The sequence below is a fragment of the Ranitomeya imitator genome, chromosome 6 (assembly GCF_032444005.1).
Source record: "Ranitomeya imitator isolate aRanImi1 chromosome 6, aRanImi1.pri, whole genome shotgun sequence".
In the NCBI taxonomy this organism is placed as follows: domain Eukaryota; kingdom Metazoa; phylum Chordata; class Amphibia; order Anura; family Dendrobatidae; genus Ranitomeya; species Ranitomeya imitator.
In genome coordinates this window covers 127,428,043-127,451,835 of record NC_091287.1, presented here as the reverse complement: position 1 = coordinate 127,451,835, position 23,793 = coordinate 127,428,043, and the positions used below count along the sequence as shown (strand labels likewise).

The following is a 23,793-nucleotide window of genomic DNA, read 5'->3' as shown; positions in this document are numbered from 1 at the left end:
CAATAATATACTGCCTTCAGATGTTGGTGGCTTGATTTTACCACTTACTACATTGCACTTTAGATATAGTTTGTACATGTCTGTTTTGTCATGGGATGAGATGGATTGCTTATTTTTCTTTTCCTTAACTTTTTTTTTAACAAAACAACATTTTTGCTGGTTGGTAACAATAAATAAAGATTGTTAGGGGTGCTATTTTTCGCATACCCCAAAATGTTCTAATTCAAACAAGTTCACATATTCTCTGAAGAAGCCTACGATCTCCTGCAGAGAAGTAGCTATAAAGGCTTGAGTGGTAGAAATCACATCCAGATCCTCGTGCTTGAGGGGGTTCAGAGGACCATCTACCACTTGAGAGGTCAATGATATCTGGCTACATAGGTCACATTTTGAGTCTTTATTTAAATCATGTGAATGACACAAATTCTTTTCTCATTTTCAAATGAAGTAACTTTCTAACATCTACTGTACACTCCCTGACAGAAGTTATGTCGCTTATCCATGTTATGTAAATAAAAGCTTATAACTAGGGTTGAGCGAAACGGATCAGACAATTTCAAAAGTCACCGACTTTTGGCAAAGTCGGGTTTCATGAAACCCGACCCGATCCTAGTGTGGGATCGGCCATGCGGTCGGCGATCTTCGCACCAAAGTCGGGTTTCGTTTTTATATATATATATATATATATATATATATATATATATATATATGTGTCATTGAGACATATATATATATATATATATATTTATATTTACTTCAGCGCGATATAGCAGAAAAGCCGGTAATTCAATTGCCGGCTTTTCATTTCTCCTTCCTAAACCCGACATGATATGAGACATGGTTTACATACAGTAAACCATGTCATATTCCCATTTTCTTGCATATTACACACTACTAATATTAGTAGTGTGTATGTGCAAAATTTGGGCACTGTAGCTATTAAATTTAAGGGTTAAATCGCGGAAAAAATTGGCGTGGGCTCCCGCGCAATTTTCTCCGCCAGAATGGTAAAGCCAGGGCAGATATTAATAGCCTAGAGAGGGTCCATGGTTATTGGCCCCCCCTGGCTAAAAAATCTGCCCCCAGCCACCCCAGAAAAGGCACATCTGGAAGATGCGCCTATTCTGGCACTTGGCCACTCTCTTCCCACTCCCGTGTAGCGGTGGGATATGGGGTAATGAAGGGTTAATGATTTGTCACGTCCCACGCTGTAAATCCATCTGAAGCGGTTAAATAATTTTACACCCAGGAGCTCTGCTAATGCAGCTGTGCTCGTGGCTGTAAAACCCCAGCAAATGAATGGAAAGTAGGTCAATGACCTGTAGTTACCTTCATTCGCGGTGATGCACCCTCTGCTGGATGTCCTCATATGACCTCGAGCATGGGAAAATATTCAGAAAAGTTCCCAGGCTCGAGTTCATATGAGGACATCCAGCAGAGGGCGCATCACCGCGAATGAAGGTAACTAAAGGACATTGACCTACTTTCCATTCATTCGCTGGGGTTTTACAGGCATGAGTACAGCTGCATTATAGCAGAGCTCTTGCCTGTAAAATAATGTAACTCCTTCAGATGGATTTACATCGTGGGACATATCGACGGAAGGTATGAGATATTGTTGGTTCATTATTTTTAATTTGTTACAGGTCGAGTGTCTTCAGGTGGATTGAGAGTAGAATAAAATATTACAACAACCAGTGTGTTTATTTCATTAAAATACTTTGCAATATTGTGTGTGTGTTTTTTTAACCATTTCATGCTATTGGATTAATAGCATGAAATTGTTAATAGCGTCTTAATTGACGCTAATAATAGCTAATTGACGCTGATCATAGCGTCATAATTGACGCCTCTCCATTATTAATCTGGCTTAATGTCACCTTACAATAGCAAGGTGACATTAACCCTTCATTACCCCATATCCCACCGCAGGCGGGATTTCCAGGACAGACAGACAGAAAGACAGACAGACAGACAGAAAGACAGACAGACGGAAAAACCCTTAAGCAATTATATATATAGATAGATATGTGTCTCAATGACATATATATATATACTAGATTGTGGCCTGATTCTAATGCATCGGGTATTCTAGAATATGCATGTCCCCGTAGTATATGGACAATGATGATTCCAGAATTCGCGGCAGACTGTGCCCGTCGCTGATTGGTCGAGGCAACCTTAATGACATCATCGTCGCCATGGCAACCATTATGACATCATCATCGCTGTGCCCATTGCTGATTGGTCGAAGCAACCTTTATGACATCATCGTCGCCATGGCAACCATTATGACATCATCCTCGCTGTGCCCATCGCTGATTGGTCGAGGCAACCTTTATGACATCATCGTCGCCATGGCAACCATTATGACAACATCGTCGCTGTGCCCGTTGCTGATTGGTCGAGGCCGCAATCAGAGACGCAGGATGTCTACATCCTTTATGACATCATCGTCGCTGTGCCCGTCGACCAATCAGAGACACGGGATTTCTACGTCAATACTGTGCCCGTCGCTGATTGGTCGAGGCCTGGCGGTTGTGGCCCGATTCTAACGCATCGGGTATTCTAGAATATGCATGTCCCCGTAGTATATGGACAATGATGATTCCAGAATTCGCGGCAGACTGTGCCCGTCGTTGATTGGTCGAGGCAACCTTTATGACATCTTCGTCGCCATGGCAACCATTATGACATCTACGTCGATACTGTGCCCGTCGCTGAATCAGAGACGCGGGATGTCTACATCCTTTATGACATCATCGTCACTGTGCCGGTCGCTGATTGGTCGAGGCCTGGCGGCCTCGACCAATCAGAGACGCGGGATTTCCAGGACAGACAGACAGAAAGACAGACAGACAGACAGAAAGACAGACAGACGGAAAAACCCTTAGGCAATTATATATATAGATATATATCTATATATCTATATATATAGACAGTACATATGTTTTTATGATTTTTTGAGCACATGGATCCATTGTATGTCCGTATGTCAGACGGATTACATATTTCCCATTGACTTACATTGGGTTTCAGTCAATCCCCGACCCCGACTTTTCACGATAATCGGCTGATTTCACTCAACTCAACTTTTGAGAAAGTCGGGTTTCGCGAAACCCGACTCGACCTTAAAAAAGTAAAAGTCGCTCAACCTTACTTATAACCTGACGTTAAATTCATCCATTGGTTGTATAAATTATTCTTTTGAAAGCTGAAACCCTCCGGAATGTGGTTTAGGTTAAGAAAATAAATTGGCATCAATTCAGAAATATTGATCAGTTAATGGACACAGAATGGTCAGATTTTGGCAAGAAAAAAGTTTTGTCACCTGGTCGTATAATGCACCCAATCCTAGTTTACATCCTCACCTGTGCTCAGTAAATGATCGGTTAATTAGTGTGTGTGTGTATAAAAAGAAACCCAGCACCCCAGACCTTCACTTGAACTGCAACTTGATCTCTGACAACATGCCAAAAATCCACCCTGCAATCAAAGCCTGGATTATCAAGAGGCTGAAGACCAGATCCACTGCAGAGGTGGCTGGCACTTTTAATGTGTCTCAGCGTCAAGTACAAAGAATTAAAAAAAGATTTGAAGAGACTGGAGATGTGTTTGACAAGCCCAGGTCCGGCAGACCCCGCAAGACAACTGCTCAGGAGGAACGTTTGATGGTTAGAAAATCCAAAGCAAACCCCTCTTCCACTGCAGTAGAGCTCCAACAGGCCTGGTCACCTCAAGTCCCTGTGTCAACTAGAACAGTTTGTAGGATTCTGTCTCGAAATGACCTCCATGGTCGGATCAGTGCCCAGAAGCCAGCACTAAACAAAAGGCAAATAAAAAACATGTGGCATTTGCAAAGTCCCACAGCCTGCTAAACAGATGGACGCTGGAAAGTGTCAGAAGGTGGACTTCTCTGATGAATCTTCAGTAGAATTACAGCACAGCCACCACAAATACTGCAGGAGACCTACAGGAGCCCATATGGATCCAAAATACACCAAGAAAACAGTTACATTTGGTGGTGGAAAGATCATGGTCTGGGGTTACATTCAGTATGGGGATGTCCGAAACATTTGCAAGGTGGAGGCAATATCAATAGCCTAAAATATCAAGAAGTATTTGCTACCTCTTATATTCCAAATCATAAAAGGGATCAAATTCTGCAGCAGGATGGGGCTCCATCTCATACATCCATCTCTACAACAAAGTTCCCCCAGGCAAAAAAGATCAAGGTGCTCAAGGATTGGCCAGCCCAGTCACCAGACATGAACATCATTGAGCATGTTTGGGGTAGGATGAAAAAGGAAGCTTGGAAGACAAAACCATAAGAATCTAGATGAACTCTGGGAGGTATGTAAGACTGCATTCTTTGCTATTCCTGATGACTTCATTAATAAATTGTATGAATCATTGCTGAACCGCATGGATGCAGTCCTTCAAGCTCATGGAAGTCACACAAAATATTAAATATGACTCTAAGAGGGAGAAAATGGCTAGAAGGTTGGAGGAGTGTTTAAACTAGGGATTGGGGGAGGGTATTCATTTTATTGGAGGGGAAGATAGTGCAGATAGAGACCTGGGCACAAATAAGGAAGTTGTGGGTGGCGGTGGCATGGGGGGTGGGGTTAGAACAGTTAATAATTTAAGAAAGAATAGAGGTACAGAGAGGAACATCAAGTGCATGTATAGTAATGCTAGAAGCCTCGCCAACAAAATGGACGAATTAGAATTAATGTTGTTGGAGCATAATTATGACATGGTAGGGATATCAGAAACATGGCTGGATGAGAGCCATGACTGGGCTGTTAATTTGCAGGGCTATAGCCTTTTCAGAAATTACTGTACAGATAAGCGAGGGGGAGGGGTGTGTCTGTATGTAAAATCATCCTTAAAACCCATCCGGCGTGATAATATAGGTGAATTTAATGAAAATGTAGAGTCCCTGTGGGTGGAGATAAGGGGAGGGGGAAAAATAATAAATTACTGATAAGGGTTTGTTATAAATCTCCAAAAATAATGGAAGCAATGGAGAATATCCTCGTAAAGCAAATAGATGAAGCTGCGACTCAAGGAGAAGTCATTATTATGGGGGACTTCAACTACCCTGAAATAGATTGGGGAACAGAAACCTGCAGTTCCAGCAAAGGTAATCGGTTTTTGACAACTATGAGAGACAATTACCTTTTACAACTGGTTCAGGACCCAACAAGAAGGGGGGCACTGCTAGACCTAATATTAACCAACAGGCCAGACCACATATCAAATATAAGGGTTGGGGGTCACTTGGGAAATAGTGATCACAAAATAATAAGTTTTCAAGTATCCTTTAATAAGATGTGTAGTAGAGGGGTTACACGGACACTAAACTTCAGGAGGGCAAATTTCCAACAGATGAGAGATGATCTTGGTGCAATTAACTGGGATGATATCCTGAGACATAAAAACACACAAAGAAAATGGGAGACGTTTATTTGCATCCTGGATAGGACCTGTGCACAGTATATACCATATGGGAATAAACATACCAGAAATAGGAGGAAACCAATATGGATAAATAGAGCTGTAAGGTGTGCAATAAGTGACAAAAAGAAAGCATTTAGAGAATTAAAGGAAGTAGGTAGTGAGGAGGCATTAAATAAATACAGAAAATTAAATAAATTCTGTAAAAAGCAAATCAAGGCAGCAAAGATTGAGACAGAGAGACTCATTGCCAGAGAGAGTAAAAATAATCCCAAAATATTCTTTAACTACATAAATAGTAAGAAATTAAAAAATGATAGTGTTGGCCCCCTTAAAAATAGTCTGGGTGAAATGGTGGATGAGGATGAGGAAAAAGCCAATATGCTAAATGACTTTTTTTCATCAGTATTTACAAAAGAAAATCCAATTGCAGACAATATGATCAGTGATAACAAAAATTCCATATTAAGTGTCACCTGCTTAACCCAGCAGGAAGTACGGCGGCGTCTAAAAATCACTAAAATTGACAAATCTCCGGGCTCGGATGGGATACACCCCCGAGTACTGCAGGAACTAAGTACAGTCATTGATAGACCATTATTTTTAATCTTTAAAGAGTCCATAATAACAGGGTCTGTACCACAGGACTGGCGTATAGCAAATGTGGTGCCAATGTTCAAAAAGGGGGCAAGAACTGAACTCGGTAATTATAGGCCAGGAAGCTGAACCTCTACTGTGGGTAAAATCCTGGAGGGCATTCTAAGGGATGCTATGCTGGAGTATCTGAAGAGGAATAACCTCATGACCCAGCATCAGCACGGGTTTACTAGGGACCGTTCATGTCAGACTAATTTGATCAGCTTCTATGAAGAGGTAAGTTCCGGACTGGACCAAGGGAACCCAGTAGATGTAGTGTATATGGACTTTTCAAAAGCTTTTGATACGGTGCCACACAAAAGGTTGGTACATAAAATGAGAATAATGGGGATAGGGGAAAATATGTGTAAGTGGGTTGAGAGCTGGCTCAGGGATAGGAAACACCAATGTTATGCAACATATATTTTTATTTTAAGTTAATTATTTGTTTGAATATCACATTACTTTCTGTGTGCGACAAAATTTTTGTCTTGCCAAAATCTGACCATTCTGTGTCCATTAACTGATCAATATTTCTGCATTGATGCCAATTTATTTTCTTTACCTAAACCACATTCCGGAGGGTTTTAGCTTTCAAAAGAATAATTTATACAACCAGTGGATGAATTTAACATTAGGTTATAAGCTTTTATTTACATAACATGGATAAGCGACATAACTTCTGTCAGGGAGTGTATGTGTTGGGACCTTATAATGAGTGGGAGCCTGGCACTAATCTGGTTTCAATGCTTCTGTCAAAAGCCTCAATTCAATAAGACTGGCATTTTGTATACCTGTCCTAATAAAGGACGTACAGGAATATCATGCGCCAAATTCAATAAGTGGCACACTCCACTTAATGAATTTGGCGCATCTTTTCATTGATGTAAGTTTATCTGCACTTTGCCAGAAATATACCCAGTCACATTTACAGAATTTGAACTGCGGGCATTGCCAACCTCCTTCCCACTCAAGCCCTCCCAAGCTCAGGTTATTTTGTTAGAACTGCACGAAAATGGCATGAAAACTCGAAAGTCGCACCATTTTTCCACAACTTCATAGTTTTTACGAGTAAACATTTTTACAAATTTTGGTCTCTGTGTTTCCAAACATCTTTTAATAATAGAGGACATTAACTTTATACAATCATCTATTATATAATTACTCAAAAGAAATATGTCAGAAGGTTTTTGCTATGTAATCTGAAGACAGCATGGTGTAGGGATTAAAACACTGAATTTTACAATGTGTCACATGTCAGACTGTGTGGTGTTACTTACTTAGACTGAATGCTTAATCACCTGGTGATTAACTTTGTTGTGACTATCAGGCACGCACTGCCAAGTCAGACTCTGGTCCCTTCTGTGATAAGCAGCTCACTGCCAATAGACTATGTACATATATAGCCTGATGTGGGCAGGATTAGCTTTCTCAGCTCTGCTGCATTGCTAAATTTAAAAACTCTGATTGTGTCAGAACAACTGCACCCAGTTAACCAAGTGATATATCGCCAGATTCAGGGTCTCTTTGCCTACATCAGGCTGCTCTCAAATGATGTAGCAAAAACTGACAGATTCCCTTTAACCTCTGTATATATCTAGAAATAGTATGTAGTAAGTACATCCTATTCTTTTTTTACTTCAGCTAAAATCTGAACAAAATTCATCTTAAAGGCTTCTTGAGCAATTGCTTTTGTATCACACTCTACTATCTCTTGTATTAGTCATTACATTCCTTCCTTACATTAGTAGACTGAATGCTCTCTTATTGATTGAGGTGAGTATCTATTCTGCAACAGGCTGGACACAATGTCAGGTTTATGTAAGAATAGACTGATCAATTGATCAGCCAAAGTGTAAGTAAAAAAAGGATTATCGCCATACCCACAAATGTACCTTCATTTCAGATCATGGTGATAAGAAATCATGAAAAATTGCATCTGGTAATCTGTGCCTCACGGGCTCTGTGGTTTTCTCAATCAGCTCTTTAGAAACAGGGACAGCTCCTTCATTTCAGTAAGAACTCTGTAATGCCTATCCTACTCTGCATTATACACATGCTGCTTCCTTTCCTAACAGATTACAGCTAATTTCTGGTGGTCTCTGTTACCTGCTTATTGTTGGTGGTGCTACCAAAAGAGACTGTTCAAAGCCAAAACACCCTAAGTGTACTGTGTATCCTATTGTAGCAAGGGTTTAGAATCTAAATTTGCATGGAAAAAATATATATCTTTGTGAATCTCTAACTGAAATTTTTATGTGTCTCCATGCAACAGACAAGAGTGTAGATATAGGGGTCACAAGGTACTTACACCCTTTGGCAACAAAACTCATTTGTAATAGCAGAGCATGTCACCAATGGAGGTCCCCAAATATTTTTATATTTCAATGGTTGGACTCCTCATATACATTCAACACTTTGAACTGGGAAATGGTTTGTTGAACAACCATTTCCTCTGTTTCAAAAGGGACCAGGGAGTATTCTCCAAAGAATTATTTCCTATGATATTTTTGAAGCGCCAAGAGCTGTAAAAAAATAAAAGAAACATTATGTTAGGACTGGCGGAACGCACCAAGTATAAGGTGAAATAATATTAGGTGCGTTCGCAGTCCGGGGTCCACCATGCAGGTGAAAACCTGCTGCTAGTAAATGGCAGCGCTATATGGTGGTGGAAGCGAACCCTGTTAAGCCACAGGACCACAATACCGCACTAAAGAGCGCAAGCTAAGAGTCACCGAACTCAGTCCCAAGACTCGGGGTTGAAGTCCATTCAGACTAATTGCGCACAACACCGCAACTGGGTGTATTAGGTAACTAATAGAAATAGTTTTAGAGCACCGAAGTGCGAACTGTGCCATGCTGGCAGACACCACCAAGTACCCGGACGTGGGTTAGGAAGCGCACTACTGGCGTGTGGCGCCGCACTGGCGGTCACAGCAATGGACGCTGATTCGTGTGTAACACGTTGTGAGGATAGTCAGGCGCTAGATAGCAGCCATACACCTTACGCGAGCAGTCATTCAATAGGGTGAGTTATTTAAAGGACGACTTGCACTCATCAACATACACACGTATACAATTGTACACTAGCGCATGGCCTTGCAGTCATGCAAAGCTTATATAGCTGCAGCACGTATAGGACCTTCCAAAAAAGGACCAATGGGAACCTGCCACAGAAGTTTAGCACCTTCAGGACCTTCCAGGAGGACCAATGGGAACCGCTGCAGCATCTGAGCATGTGACCCTCGATCTCCAATGGGAGAACTCACCCTGGGCATGCTCAGAAGGGAAAAAGCAGGACTTAGTCCCAAAAGCGTCCGCTCGCCGCTGCCCAGCACTGGCTTTAATGGCAAAAGCTGGAAAAGCAATAGCAAGCCTAAGCACAGAGTGAGACTGAGCCAGACGCAAGGACCGACGTCTCCGCTGAGCAGGTTTCACTGCGGCAGGAGAAGAATGGGAGACTGCAGCAGAAACGGCCCGAGATTCCCCCTGTGCAGAAGCGGGAACTCAACCCCTAACACATTACTTACCAATAAATTCTCCACCTATCCACCACTAATTTCTCTGATGTTTCTTGATGGTTTTCGTTGATAATGATGATGAACATGTCACATTGACAGACACGACTTCTCCCCATGGAGCTCACAATCTAGAATCCCTACCAGTATGTCTTTTGAGTGTGGGAGGAAACCAAAGAACCTGTAGGAAACACACGTAATCACCGGGAGAACATGCAAACTCCTTGCAGATGTTGTCCTTGATGGGATTTTAACCCAGTATCCCAGTGCTACAAGATCACCCTGCTGCCCACATACATGCAGTTACCGTATATACAAATAGTACAGCATACAATATGTATAGTAAATATTAAAATTTTGTTTGCCTTGGTGTTGTGAAATACTGACAAAAATAATACTAACTGTGTAATCCTTGGCATTCCCTTATACTTCTCTCACAGCTAGACTATTGAGAAATTGGCAAGTAAAATAAATTTTCAAACCTTCCTACAAATAGTTATATTTTCTCTGACGAAAACATGTTTTTATGCAGAAATCCTGATAAAAAATGTAAATTATATACTTGCAAATAAAAATATACATCTCAACAAAACTACATCAAAATGGATTTTGGCTGCATTTGCGGAATTACATGTGCTCTTGTGATTGTTCAAGCACACTTTACATGTAGTAGCGTCCTCTTCAAATTAACATGTAGAGTACTTGCACAAACCTGGTCCTGGAAATGGACTTTTTAATAACTATCCCCCCAATTCAATCGCAAAGCATAATCATTATATGGTTTATGCACAATTTATTATTTTTCTAATGGTGTTGCTGTAGTTACAGTACGTTATTTTCAGTGCATAAAGATGCCTTTTTCTGTGAAAGAATGTTCTCATGAATATAAATTAAATGGCTGTATTCCATCCTTCAAATGACTAAACCAAATCAAAAGGGGGCAACCACGTTATTTGCTGCACTCATAAATAACAATTAATCTTAATATAACAACTGTTCTCTATATATTTTTGATAGATACACTCACTCAATGTAATTTAAAAAAAACAAAATAAAAAAAAACAAGAAGGAATAATACATCCTAACAGATTATCATGGTGGAAGTTATATTGGCCAATATGGAAAAGTTATGGTTCTATTGCATAATCTTTCTCATAGATAGATAGATTGACAATTAAAAAATAAATAAGTGAATTAGTTATTGACTTTCTTTTTCTTCTTCTCACAGGTGGACAGAACCGAAGTTATCAGAACATGCATCAACCCTATTTTCTCCAAAATTTTCACAGTTGACTTTTATTTTGAAGAAGTTCAGCGCCTTCGTTTTGAAGTTCACGACATCAGCAGCAACCACAACGGCTTGAAAGATGCAGATTTCCTTGGTGGTATGGAGTGCACTTTGGGACAAGTGAGTAGACAAAATCCAATACAATCAACCAATCTTTCGTGTAGCTATACTGATTTTTTTTATACACAAGGTGGAATATAGGGACATCAAATGGTGTCATCCAACTTCTGAAGGCTTGAGTATGGCTCTCCTACCATTTGTTTGTGAAAATGCACTTTTTAAAAATAGTTTACATGCCAATATACTATGCTGCATACACTAGTATATATGGGTAAAAGTATCAGAATAGCTACATATTACACTTGTAGGTACTTTTTTGACATCTACGGGCATTAATATAGAGTTGTTCCCTCCATCTTTGTAGCTATAACCTTTTCCACTTTTCTGGTATGACTTCCTATAACATTTTGTAATGTGTATAGGAATTTTTTCCCATTCATCCAGAAGAGCACTTGAGAGGTCAAACACTGATGTTGCAACAGAGGGACGTGTTCACAATATCTGTTCTAGTTCATCCCAAATATATTCGATGGGGTTACGGTCATAGCTCTGTACAGACCCGTCATGTCCTTCCATACTAAACGCACCCAACCTTGCCTTTTTGATACTTGCTTGGCGCACTGGGGCACATTCATGCTGGTAAAGAAAAGGCCCTCCTCAAATTGTTTCCACAAAGATGGAACCTACAATTATCCAAAATGTCTTGTTGTAGTAAAGGGGTTACCCATTTTATCTTTATTTTAACAGTTGTGCGGGGGACATGTTTTGTGGCACTTACTAATATTTAAGTATATAAGGTTCTTCCTTACAGACTGCACAGTTCTCCTGTGTATAAATTACCTGCTGGCGGAAGAGCATGAGACCTGTAAATCAACCTTGTCAAATTTAAAAACAGCTTTCCTATGTGATGTGTTTTTAATTGGAGGAAATGGATGGACAGGTCTGGTCATATGTTCCTCCATCAGCAGCCATTTTGAGAACAGGTGACTTATGTAGTCTGTGAGAAAAGCAGGACAAGTGCAGGCGAATAACCTGTAATATTTATAAATTAGTAAGTGGCCAACTCCTTTAAGATTTTGCTTCACTCATGCCAACCTCTGTAAAACAACACCATAGCATTTTCCTCTGCCGCCAAACTTTACAGTGGGCATATTGCAGTCTGGCAGGTTATATTCTCCTGACATTGACATAAATTGGCCATTAGACTGCCAGATAGAGAAGTTTGATTCATCAGTCCGCAGAGCTCCAGAGAACCATTCGATACTTGGAACGGCAGAGCGTTGGTGGTTTTCATGCACTTTGCACCTCAGAACTCGATGACTCTGCTCTGATACTTTACGTGGCCTGTCATATCATGTCTGAGTTGTTGCAGTTCTTCCATTTTTCAATAAAAATATTCACAGATGAAAATAGAGTATATATGAGAGAGAAATTCCACATTTAGTTGAATCATATTAGTTTAATTCTGCTTTAGTTTAATATATAATTGAGAAGATTAAAAAGGAGACACAAAAGCTCCCATACAGGAGTATTCTTCAGTAGAACTTTTGAATTTTTTTCATACAGACCAAAGAAAATGTGCTCACCTTGTAGAGTAGTGCAATGTCAGGCATCATTCTGTTAGAGGGTTAATCCATAATTGTTTCTCTTTTATTCAGTTAGAGTGAGGTTGCGGCCATTATGAACACAGTATACGGAAGTAAAAGACTTTTGTGATGGCCACTGGTGGTCACACAGTTAAACAATTGTGGCAATGTCTAATCCTGTGCTTCACTGTACAAGGCAAAGCATGGCAAGGTGTTGCAGCACAGAACTGGGGCATTTGTGAGCTAAAAATAGCCTGAATATATCATTGCCTCGAACATCATGCCCTCCCTCTATCTAAATCTCAATCTGTCAAAAACAGAACTCCTTGTGTTTCCTCCATCTACTGATCTTCCTAAACCCAATATTGCCATTTCCATGTGTGGTTCTACCATTACTTCCCAGCAGCACACCCTGTTAGGCACTGGCGGAACGCACCAAGAATCAGATGTTATGGTATTAGGTGCGTTCGCAGTCCGAGGTCCACCGTGCAGGTAAAAGACCCTGCTGCTAGTAAGACGGACTATATGGCGGTACTAAGTATACACACATGGGTTAACTTCACCCTGCGTGAAGGAAGCGATCCTGTTGCGTCACAGGACCGCAGTACCGCACATAAAGCGCGAGCAAGAAGTCAGCGGACTCAACCCCTACACAGGATTGAAGTCCGATTAGACACTTGCTGGCACAACACCGCAACTGGGTGTGTCAGAGGAACATAAATAATAATATTAAGGCACAAGAGTGCGTGCGGTGCCGCACTGACGGACGCCACTAACCACCCAGGCCTGGGTCAGGAAAGCGCAGAGAAAGCGCACAGCGCCGCACTGGCGGACACAGCAACTGGTAGCTGTAATGTGTGTTTCGTGCTGTTGGATAAGTCGGGCGCTAGATAGCAAACATACACCTTCCGCGAACAGATATTCAATAGGGAGGGTTATTTAAAGAGCGACTTTCACTCACAACACACACACATATTTACAAGACAATACTAGCTCATGGCCGTGCGGTCATGCGCAGTTTATATAGCTGCAGCACAGGAAACAGCTACAGAAGTTTTGCCCTTTCAGGACCTGCCAAAAGGACCAATGGGATGTGCTGCAGTACCTGAGCATGTGACCCTCGATCTCCAACGGGAGATCCTGCCCTGGGCATGCTCAGACAGAGAAAAGCAGGACTTAGATCCAGAAACGTCCACTCGCCGCTGCCCAGCACTGGCTTCAATGACAGAAGCAGGAAAAGCAGCAGTAACTCTTCGCACAGAGTCAGACTGAGCGAGACGCTGGGATCGACGTCCCTGCTGAGCAGACTCCACTGCGGCTGGAGAAGAATGGGAGACCGCAGCAGAGACGGATCGAGATTCCCCCTGTGCAGCAGAGGAAACTCGACTCCTAACATTACCCCCCCTTCTAGGGCCCCCCCCTCCTTGGGCCTCGCTACGTTCGAAGGCAGCAATGAGCTGCGGGGCCCGAATGTGCTCAACAGGCTCCCAGGACCTGTCCTCGGGGCCATAACCCTTCCAGTCCACCAAATAAAATTTTTTGCCACGTACCACCTTGAACCCCAAAATAGCGTTCACCTCATAATCGTCCGTAGACGAACCCGATGTCCCAGCAGATGACTCGGAAAACCGGGACATATACACGGGTTTCAAGAGGGACACATGAAAGGTGTCGGTGATACCCAGGCGTGGCGGAAGGGCCAAACGATAGACCACAGGATTAACCTGCTCGAGGACCTTGAATGGGCCCAAGTAGCGAGGAGCAAATTTAGTGGACTCAACTCGCAGCCTGATGTTACGGGCGGAGAGCCACACTAAATCGCCAGGAGCAAAGGTCGGGGCAGGGCGCCGATGTGCATCGGCGGAGGGCCTCATTCTCTCCTTCGAGGCCCGAATGGCATCCTGAGTGCGGTCCCAAATGTCCCGTGCCTCCACTGCCCAGTCTGCCACCCTGGAATCAGCAGAGGACACGGGCATAGGCACAGGAACCCGCGGATGCTGGCCGTAATTAAGGAGGAAAGGAGTCTGACCGGTGGAGTCGGCTACAGCGTTATTAAGGGTGAACTCTGCCCATGGTAATAAAGATGCCCAGTCATCCTGCCTGGCAGAAACAAAATGTCGTAGATATGTGACCAGAGTCTGATTGGCCCTCTCTACCAACCCATTCGTCTCGGGATGATATGCGGAAGAGAGATTTAACTCAATGCTGAGAAGACGACAAAGCTCTCTCCAGAACCGAGACGCAAACTGGGGACCCCGGTCACTGACAATTTTGTCTGGCATGCCGTGTAGGCGGAAGATGTGTCTTATGAACAACGCTGCCAAGGCCCGTGCAGAAGGTAACCGTGGGAGCGGCACCAAATGCACCATTTTCGAGAAATGATCGGTAATAACCCAAATGACGGTACAGCCGCGAGACTTGGGCAAACCCACTACAAAGTCCATCCCGACCATCTCCCAGGGCCTGTCTGCCACCGGCAAGGGATAGAGTAACCCAGACGGCCGTTGTCGAGGAGACTTATTTTTGGCGCATGAGACACACGCCAGAACGTAATCTCTGACATCTCGGAGCATATGCGGCCACCAGTACGTCCTCGCCAGCAGCTCAGATGTCCTTTTTGTCCCAAAGTGTCCACCCACCCTGGAGGAATGAGCCCAAGAGAGAACCTCCGGTCGCAAATTTATGGGCACAAAAGTCTTGCCCGGAGGCACAGACTCAAGCGACACTGGAGCCACGGTTCTCAAGCTCTCAGAAGGAACAATAAGCCGAGGCTCTCCTTCCTCCTCCTCAGATGACACAACAGAGCGAGAAAGAGCATCAGCTCGAATATTCTTCTCCCCAGCGAGATAATGGAGGGTGAAGTGGAATCGGGAGAAGAATAAGGACCATCTGGCCTGGCGAGAATTTAGCCGCTGGGCTGTTTGCAAATAGAGCAAATTTTTGTGGTCTGTAAAAACTTGAAAGGGAAAACGAGCCCCCTCCAAGAGATGTCTCCACTCTGAGAAAGCCAATTTCATCGCTAGCAACTCCCTGTCCCCGATGGAATAATTCCTCTCCGCTGGTGTGAAAGTCTTGGAGAAGAAGAAGCACGGATGCTTCCGACCTTGAGCGTCCTTTTGGAAGAGGACTGCTCCAGCACCAACGGAAGAGGCATCCACCTCCATTATAAACGGCTTATCGACATCGGGATGATGTAGGATGGGAGCGCTAGCAAAATGAGACTTAGTAGAAGAAAAGGCCTTGGAGACCTCTTCAGACCACACTTTGGGATTTGCTCCCTTCTTGGTGAGGGCTACCAAGGGAGCTACCAAAGTTGAGAAATGGGGAATGAACTGGCGGTAATAATTAATGAACCCCATAAAGCGCTGCACCGCTTTAAGTGAATGGGGTTCTTGCCAGTCCATCACAGCCTGTAGTTTGGCAGGATCCATAGCCAATCCCTGGGCAGAGATGATATAGCCCAGGAAAGGTAAAGACTCCTGCTCAAACACACACTTCTCCAACTTTGCGTAAAGAGAGTTTGCCCGTAAGAAGTCGAAGACTCTGCCAACATCTCTCCGGTGGGAGTCAATATCTGGAGAGAAGATGAGAATATCATCCAGATAGACTATGACCGAGGTGGAAAGCATATCCCGGAAGATGTCATTGACAAAGTCTTGGAAAACGGCTGGGGCATTACAGAGCCCGAAGGGCATCACCAGATACTCATAGTGCCCATCTCTGGTGTTAAACGCCGTCTTCCATTCGTCCCCCTCACGGATGCGAATCAGGTTATAAGCTCCCCGCAGGTCTAATTTGGTAAATACCTTAGCTCCCCGTAGCCTATCAAAAAGCTCAGAAATCAGGGGCAGCGGGTACTTATTCTTAACGGTGATGGCGTTAAGACCCCTGTAGTCTATGCAAGGACGCAGCTCTCCATTCTTCTTCTGTACGAAGAAGAACCCTGCCCCTGCTGGTGACACTGACTTCCTAATAAACCCTCTTGCCAAATTCTCCTGGATGTACTGGGACATAGCCTCCGTTTCCGGGAGAGAGAGGGGATAGACACGTCCCCGAGGAGGTTCTGCACCAGGCAAGAGATCTATAGGACAGTCATAGGGACGGTGAGGCGGAAGGGTCTCCGCGGCCTTTTTGGAGAAGACGTCTGCATAAGACCAATAGTATTTGGGGAGAGTAGAGAGATCTGCGGGCATCTCAGTGTTGGAAACCTGAACGCACTCTTTCACACATCTGCCCTTACAGGATTCACTTCAACCCAATATCCTCCCAGAGGTCCACTCAATATGTGGGGAGTGGAAACGGAGCCAGGGTATTCCCAGCAGAATCTCATCCATTCCCTCGGGAAGGACAAGAAGGGAAATAATCTCCTGGTGGGATGGGGACATGGCTAACGTGAAAGGGACAGTCTGATGTGTGATCTGTAGCGGAAGTGTCGACCCATTCACCACTCTAACGGTTACTGGTTTGGCAAGCATAACCAGAGGTACTGCGTGGCGCAGAGCAAAAGCAGAAGACATAAAATTTCCTTCTGCTCCTGAATCCACACAAAGCTCTACTGTAAGAGTGGATGTGCCTAACAGGATTGTCCCTTTAAAGGACAATTTGGAGGAAAATGCCGCTGTATCCAGTGAACCTCCTCCAATGGTCACTAGACGCGATCATTTTCCCGACCGCCGTGGACATTTATTAGCGTAATGTCCCGGTTGCTGGCAATTTTTACACACCACAGGTACTCGAGCGGTCTGAGACCTAGGTCCCGCTCGAGAAACCTCCATGGCCTCATGGGAGTCAGACACCATAACAGGAGATTCTAGAGGTTTGGCAAAGGTGGGAGCCAGCCGAAACCTCTGCCTACACTGGGTCCGCTCCAACCTCCGCTCATTAAAACGGAGATCGATGCGGGTAGCTATAGTAATAAGCTCCTCCAGTGTGGTGGGAATCTCCCTGGTGGCCAAGGCGTCCTTTACATGATCTGCCAGTCCTTTCCAGAACACCGGAATAATAACTTTATCCAGCCATTCCAGCTCAGAAGCTAGAGTTCGGAATAGGATGGCGAACTGGCTGACCATGGACGAAGCCTGAGTAATTGCCAACAATTGGAGCGCGGTATCGTGGGTGACACGGGGTCCCAAAAAGACTTGCCTCAGAGCGTCCAGGAAGATAGGAGCACTCTGTACCACACGATCACCACGTTCCCAAAGCGGCGTTGCCCACTCCAACGCCCTGCCCGACAAAAGAGACAAGATGAATCCCACCCTCGCCCGTTCCGTAGGAAAATGTGCAGCCAGCAGCTCGAGATGTATGGAGCACTGGCTCACGAATCCCCGACATAGCTTACTGTCACCAGCAAACTTGTCTGGAAGCGGGAGATGGGATAAGGTCGGAGCAGGGGTGGCAGCGGACAAACTGGCTGCAACTGCACTTGCAGCCTGAACAGCGACAGCAGTAACGTCCACAGCTGAGGTTGCACGCTCCAGAGCCGCCAACCTACCCTCCAGCTGTTGGATGTACCGCTGTGAACGCTGATCGTCCATCATTACTAGCCAGACCTTGGCGCTAGTATTCTGTTAGGGACTGGCGGAACGTACCAAGAATCAGATGTTATGGTATTAGGTGCGTTCGCAGTCCGAGGTCCACCGTGCAGGTAAAAGACCCTGCTGCTAGTAAGACGGACTATATGGCGGTACTAAGTATACACACATGGGTTAACTTCACCCTGCGTGAAGGAAGCGATCTTGTTGCGTCACAGGACCGCAGTACCGCACATAAAGCGCGAGCAAGAAGTCAGCGGACTCAACCCCTACACAGGATTGAAGTCCGATTAGACACTTGCTGGCACAACACCGCAACTGGGTGTGTCAGAGGAACATAAATAATAATATTAAGGCACAAGAGTGCGTGCGGTGCCGCACTGACGGATACCACTAACCACCCAGGCCTGGGTCAGGAAAGCGCAGAGCAAGCGCACAGCGCCGCACTGGCGGACACAGCAACTGGTAGCTGTAATGTGTGTTTCGTGCTGTTGCATAAGTCGGGCGCTAGATAGCAAACATACACCTTCCGCGAACAGACATTCAATAGGGAGGGTTATTTAAAGAGCGACTTTCACTCACAACACACACACATATTTACAAGACAATACTAGCGCATGGCCGTGCGGTCATGCGCAGTTTATATAGCAGCAGCAAAGGAAACAGCTACAGAAGTTTTGCCCTTTCAGGACCTGCCAAAAGGACCAATGGGATGTGCTGCAGTACCTGAGCATGTGACCCTCGATCTCTAACGGGAGATCCTGCCCTGGGCATGCTCAGACAGAGAAAAGCAGGACTTAGATCCAGAAACGTCCACTCGCCGCTGCCCAGCACTGGCTTCAATGGCAGAAGCAGGAAAAGCAGCAGTAACTCTTCGCACAGAGTCAGACTGAGCGAGACGCTGGGATCGACGTCCCTGCTGAGCAGACTCCACTGCGGCTGGAGAAGAATGGGAGACCGCAGCGGAGACGGATCGAGATTCCCCCTGTGCAGCAGAGGAAACTCGACTCCTAACACACCCACTGTCTTCTGGTTATATTTGGCTAAGATCTTTCCTTCACTCCCCACATCTGATCACCCGCTCATGTCACCTGCACTTGTAAAACATCTCTAGAATTTGACCTTTCCTTGCCTTTGGCTTGGCAAAAACTCATACTGCAGCTCTTATTCATTCTCGTCTGCACTATTACAACTTTCTTCTAAATGGTCTCAATCTTACTAAACTCTCCCCTCTCCAATCTGTCCGGAATGCAGCACAGCCAGGATCATATTCCTCGCCAACTGCTACACCGAGGCCTCTACCCTGCACCTTTCATTGCAGTGGTTGCCCATCTGCTACAGAGTCCAATACAAACTTACCACTCTCAACCACAAAGATCTACACATTTCTGCACCACCCTACATCTCCTTCTTCATTTCTATCAATAACTCTACCTCCATTCTGCTAATAATGACCTATGAATCACATCCTCAATAATCTGAACCTCCCACTCCCGTCTCCAACACTTAATGCAAGCTGCGCCAATTTTATGGAATGCACTACCCAGGACAATTCAACTAATTCCCAATCCCCACAGTTTTAATTCTGTTAGAACTGGAGCAAGAATATGGTGAACACAACATTTTTGCGCAACCTCGTATTTGTGCAAAAAATGCAATTTTTCAAAACTTTTTTTTACCAGAAATCTGGTGAAAAGCTGTCATGATTTGGCCCCTAAGTATTGTGACTGCTATTAATTGTACATATGTTACATCAGTTTCATTAATGAAGACTTTTTAAATTTTAAAATGGACTGCTTCCTTCCTTGTAATTGCAATACATTGGGGATTCCTGTGGAGCGTCTGCCAGGGCTGTGGGGATACTCGGTACTGGGCCAGTTCTTAAACAGGATGTGTCATGGCAGCAGTGACCCAGTTGGCCTGGGCGTCCAATAAAAGAGTCAATGTAATAAAATGGGAATTGTTTGTGATGCCACCCGTGGTACTCGGCAATAAAGGTGTTAGCCGACGATGCTTCAGGGTCTGCTGGGGCTGATGGTTATGAGTTGGTACAGCTCTCCACAGGCAGAGATAAACCCCAGGGCAACTGTATGAATAGGTGATGTGATGATGGTGGTTGTGGTAGGCCAGGCAGGAGTTGTAGAAAGGACACAAGGACACAGCAAGGTGCAGTTTCCAATGCTTTACTCACAGTTATTTAGTCCACAAACGCAAGCCTGATGCTGTGTTCTTCAGGTTAGTGGCCTTGCAATCTATCAGTGCCTTACCCATAGTGTCCCAAGCCAGCAGCCACGAACCTTGTCGGGCACCATTTTCTGAGTCTGCTGGATCCTATACAGCTGCCTTTTCGGTGAAGTATGGGTGGATGTGGCTGTGTTCTCGCAAAAGCCACAGCCTCTGATTTCTTAGCTGAATTTGAAGTATTCCACTAAGTTGGGGCCGGTCCCCTTGCCTGCGACAAGGTCCCTCTACTCTGGATGCGTGCCTCACTGGTGGCTACTGCACTACCCATGCCCCTAGGACCCCCTCTTCCTCTCTGAAGCTTCTTTACAACCTCTCTCTTTTTCAATCTGTTCGCTCTCTTTCTAGCTCCTTCTGACTGGGAGCTCCTTCTCTGTACGTTTCTCAGTGGCTGCAGACCCGCTCGTCTGCTCAGCTCCCTTCTCTCTCTAACTCTCTGCACTGTCCTTCCTAATTAGTTCCTCCCCTTCTCTGCCTACCCCATCCTCTCCTCAACACCCTTTCCTATCCAGCCTGGGATGAGGCCTTCCTCCCTAAGGGTACACCCAGGTGCCCCGACTGAACTGGTGTGCGTTGGATGTGAGTTTTAGAGTCATGGGTAGTGCTCCCTCCTTATGTGAGAGTGAGATACCACACATGGGTGAGTTGCAATACCTCTGTGGCGACTGGCCCCGAGGGGTGCCCCACCTGCACCATTGGAACGTATGCAGTCTGATTAGAGAACATCTGAATGTACTAGCAGCACACACACACACACCCATAGGAAGGCATCTCACTAGTGATTTGGTTCACACCACTACACCTTGGGCCGTGACTGACCCTAATAACCCCAAGAACAGAATTCCCAAAGTGAAGTGGGGTGAATGCTATCATTGACAGGGATTGACCAGAACTGTATGTTTAACATAGTCTGTAATATTATCTTCCTTGTGTGCCAAATTCCTCAAAATGACAGAGTTCATGATTAATGTATTTGTCTATATTTGCCCCGTATTCACATGTAAAGCGCCATGGAATAAATGGCGCTATAAAAATGTATAATAATAAATAAATAATTTCAAGAAAAGTGAAATATGTTCTTTATTTTTGTTTTAAAAAATTTTTTGTGATTTTTTTTCACTAAAAATGTCATATGTTTTCACAAAATGGCACAAACTTTGTACCAAAATATCTGACATGCATAAAATCACTGCATTTGTTTACACTCAGTTGGCCCTGCTCTCGTTGAATGCAGATCAATTGACTCCATCTTTTAGGAAACTTGTTAAACATCTGCTTTTAGTTTCTAAGAATGCTATTGCTTTTTTTGGAAATCTTCTAAAGTACCCTCTTCACAAGAAATTATTGACAAACTGGCTTTGCATAAATCCTATGAACAAAAATTGGCGTTACTGAATGGCTGCTTTCCTTCCTTTTTGAAAAAATGGTCTCGCTGGCTGGAAATATTTCCATAAGAATTTACTGTACTTATTGTTTTGCTATTTTATTTTATTCTATTTTTACTTTTATGCTTCATGAATATTTCACGTCATTGCATTTATGTTAACCTTGCTCTCTCTATGTCTTGTTTTGGTTGAAAATGTTAATAAAGTTGTTGGGAAAAACCCCACTTGCAAGGAAGGCCTTTCTCTCTCAGAACGGAGGTGAGTGATCTAAAGTGCCTCCGACCCTCAATAGTTGCTTTGGACAGGTCAGCAAACAACTTAAGATGGTGATAGGGTTCTGGGAATCCTCCTTTCATTTTGACCAGGTTTTGTATTTTCTCTTTAATATGATAAAAGTGAATTTTTATGATAACATCTCCAGGGAGGTCTTTAGGGACAGAGGAGGCTTAGGAAAATGATGGATACGATCTATAATGAGATCCATATCCGAAAGAATGGGAATCATCCTCCTAAAAATCCCCTTAACAAACTCAGGAAGCTTAATGGGTGAGATATCTTCAGATATACCTCTAATTTTAATGTTGTTTCGATGGGATCTGTCTTCTAGATCTGCCATCTTAAGCTTCAACTGACTAATCTATGACTAAAGGCCCCTTCACATTAAGCGACGCTGCAGCGATACCGACAACGATCCGGATCGCTGCAGCGTCGCTGTTTGGTCGCTGGAGAGCTGTCACACAGACAGCTCTCCAGCGACCAACGATTCCGAAGTCCCCGGGTAACCAGGGTAAACATCGGGTAACTAAGCGCAGGGCCGCGCTTAGTAACCCGATGTTTACCCTGGTTACCAGCGTAAAAGTAAAAAAAAACAAACACTACATACTTACCTACCGCTGTCTGTCCCCGGCGCTCTGCTTCTCTGCACTCCTCCTGTACTGGCTGTGAGCACAGCGGCCGGAAAGCAGAGCGGTGACGTCACCGCTCTGCTTTCCGGCTGACCGACGCTCACTGCCAGTACAGGAGGAGTGCAGAGAAGCTGAGCGCCGGGGACAGACAGCAGCAGGTAAGTATGTAGTGTTTTTTTTTTTTTACTTTTACGCTGGTAACCAGGGTAAACATCGGGTTACTAAGCGCGGCCCTGCGCTTAGTTGCCCGATGTTTACCCTGGTTACCAGTGAAGACATCGCTGGATCTGTGTCACACACGCCGATCCAGCGATGTCCACGGGAGATCCAGCGACGAAATAAAGTTCTGGACTTTGTTCAGCGACCAACGATCTCCCAGCAGGGGCCTGATCGTTGGTCGCTGTCACACATAACGATTTCCTTAACGATATCGTTGCTACGTCACAAAAAGCAACGATATCGTTAATGATATCGTTATGTGTGAAGGTACCTTTAGAGTCAGACTGTTCCTTTAGGGACAGTGCATGAGTCTTTTCCAATTTTCTTAGCCCAACTTCATGGTTATCCAACCAAGAAGTGAAAAACTCGAGAGTCTCCTAAAAATATTTTTGTCTGGTTGTCGATATCAAGACACAATCTGGCGCTACGTTTATCAACAAGAGTATTCATACACGCCTCAAGCGACGTTGCATCATGAAAAGTACAAGACAGGGAAGACACAGATGGTTCCTCGGTCCTTGGCTTGGACTTTTTTGAACTAGGATTGGGAGAGTAATTAGTAGAGTCCTCTTCCAAAGAATTGGTAATGGAGGACCGCGTTCCACCCTACTCGAGGAACCCTTCCTCTTTGAAGAGGAAAAGAGGTTCATGGTCTCAGTAGGAATGAGTGAAGAGGGAAGTTCCACACCGATCTCTGCTAACCAAGCTTTAGGCGTGTACGCGGAATGAGAGAGGACCTTGATAGAGGACTGTGAGAGTTCTCTCTCAATAGGAGAACGAGACTTAACTGGTCTCAGCAAATTAACCGAGTCCCTTGAATAACCTTGATTAGCCTGTGGGTCCTTATTTTGTTTTTGAGCTCTAGAAGAACCGGAAGGTTTAACTATAGGCAATTTAGAGCAGAGATGACTCATGGTGTCCGTCCAGCAGTATTATAAAAAATTGATTGAAGGTAAGACAA

At 44.3% G+C, this 23,793-nt stretch overlaps 1 protein-coding gene across 1 annotated transcript in view; it reads left to right on the top strand.

Moving 5' to 3' along the window:
• The window catches only part of CPNE4 (copine 4), a 717,826-nt gene that overhangs the window by 418,753 nt on the left and 275,280 nt on the right, over positions 1–23,793 (top strand). The window contains exon 3 of the mRNA XM_069730083.1: positions 10,846–11,025. Coding sequence (XP_069586184.1) covers positions 10,846–11,025 — 180 coding nt within the window. The remainder of the gene's footprint in view (positions 1–10,845; positions 11,026–23,793) is intronic.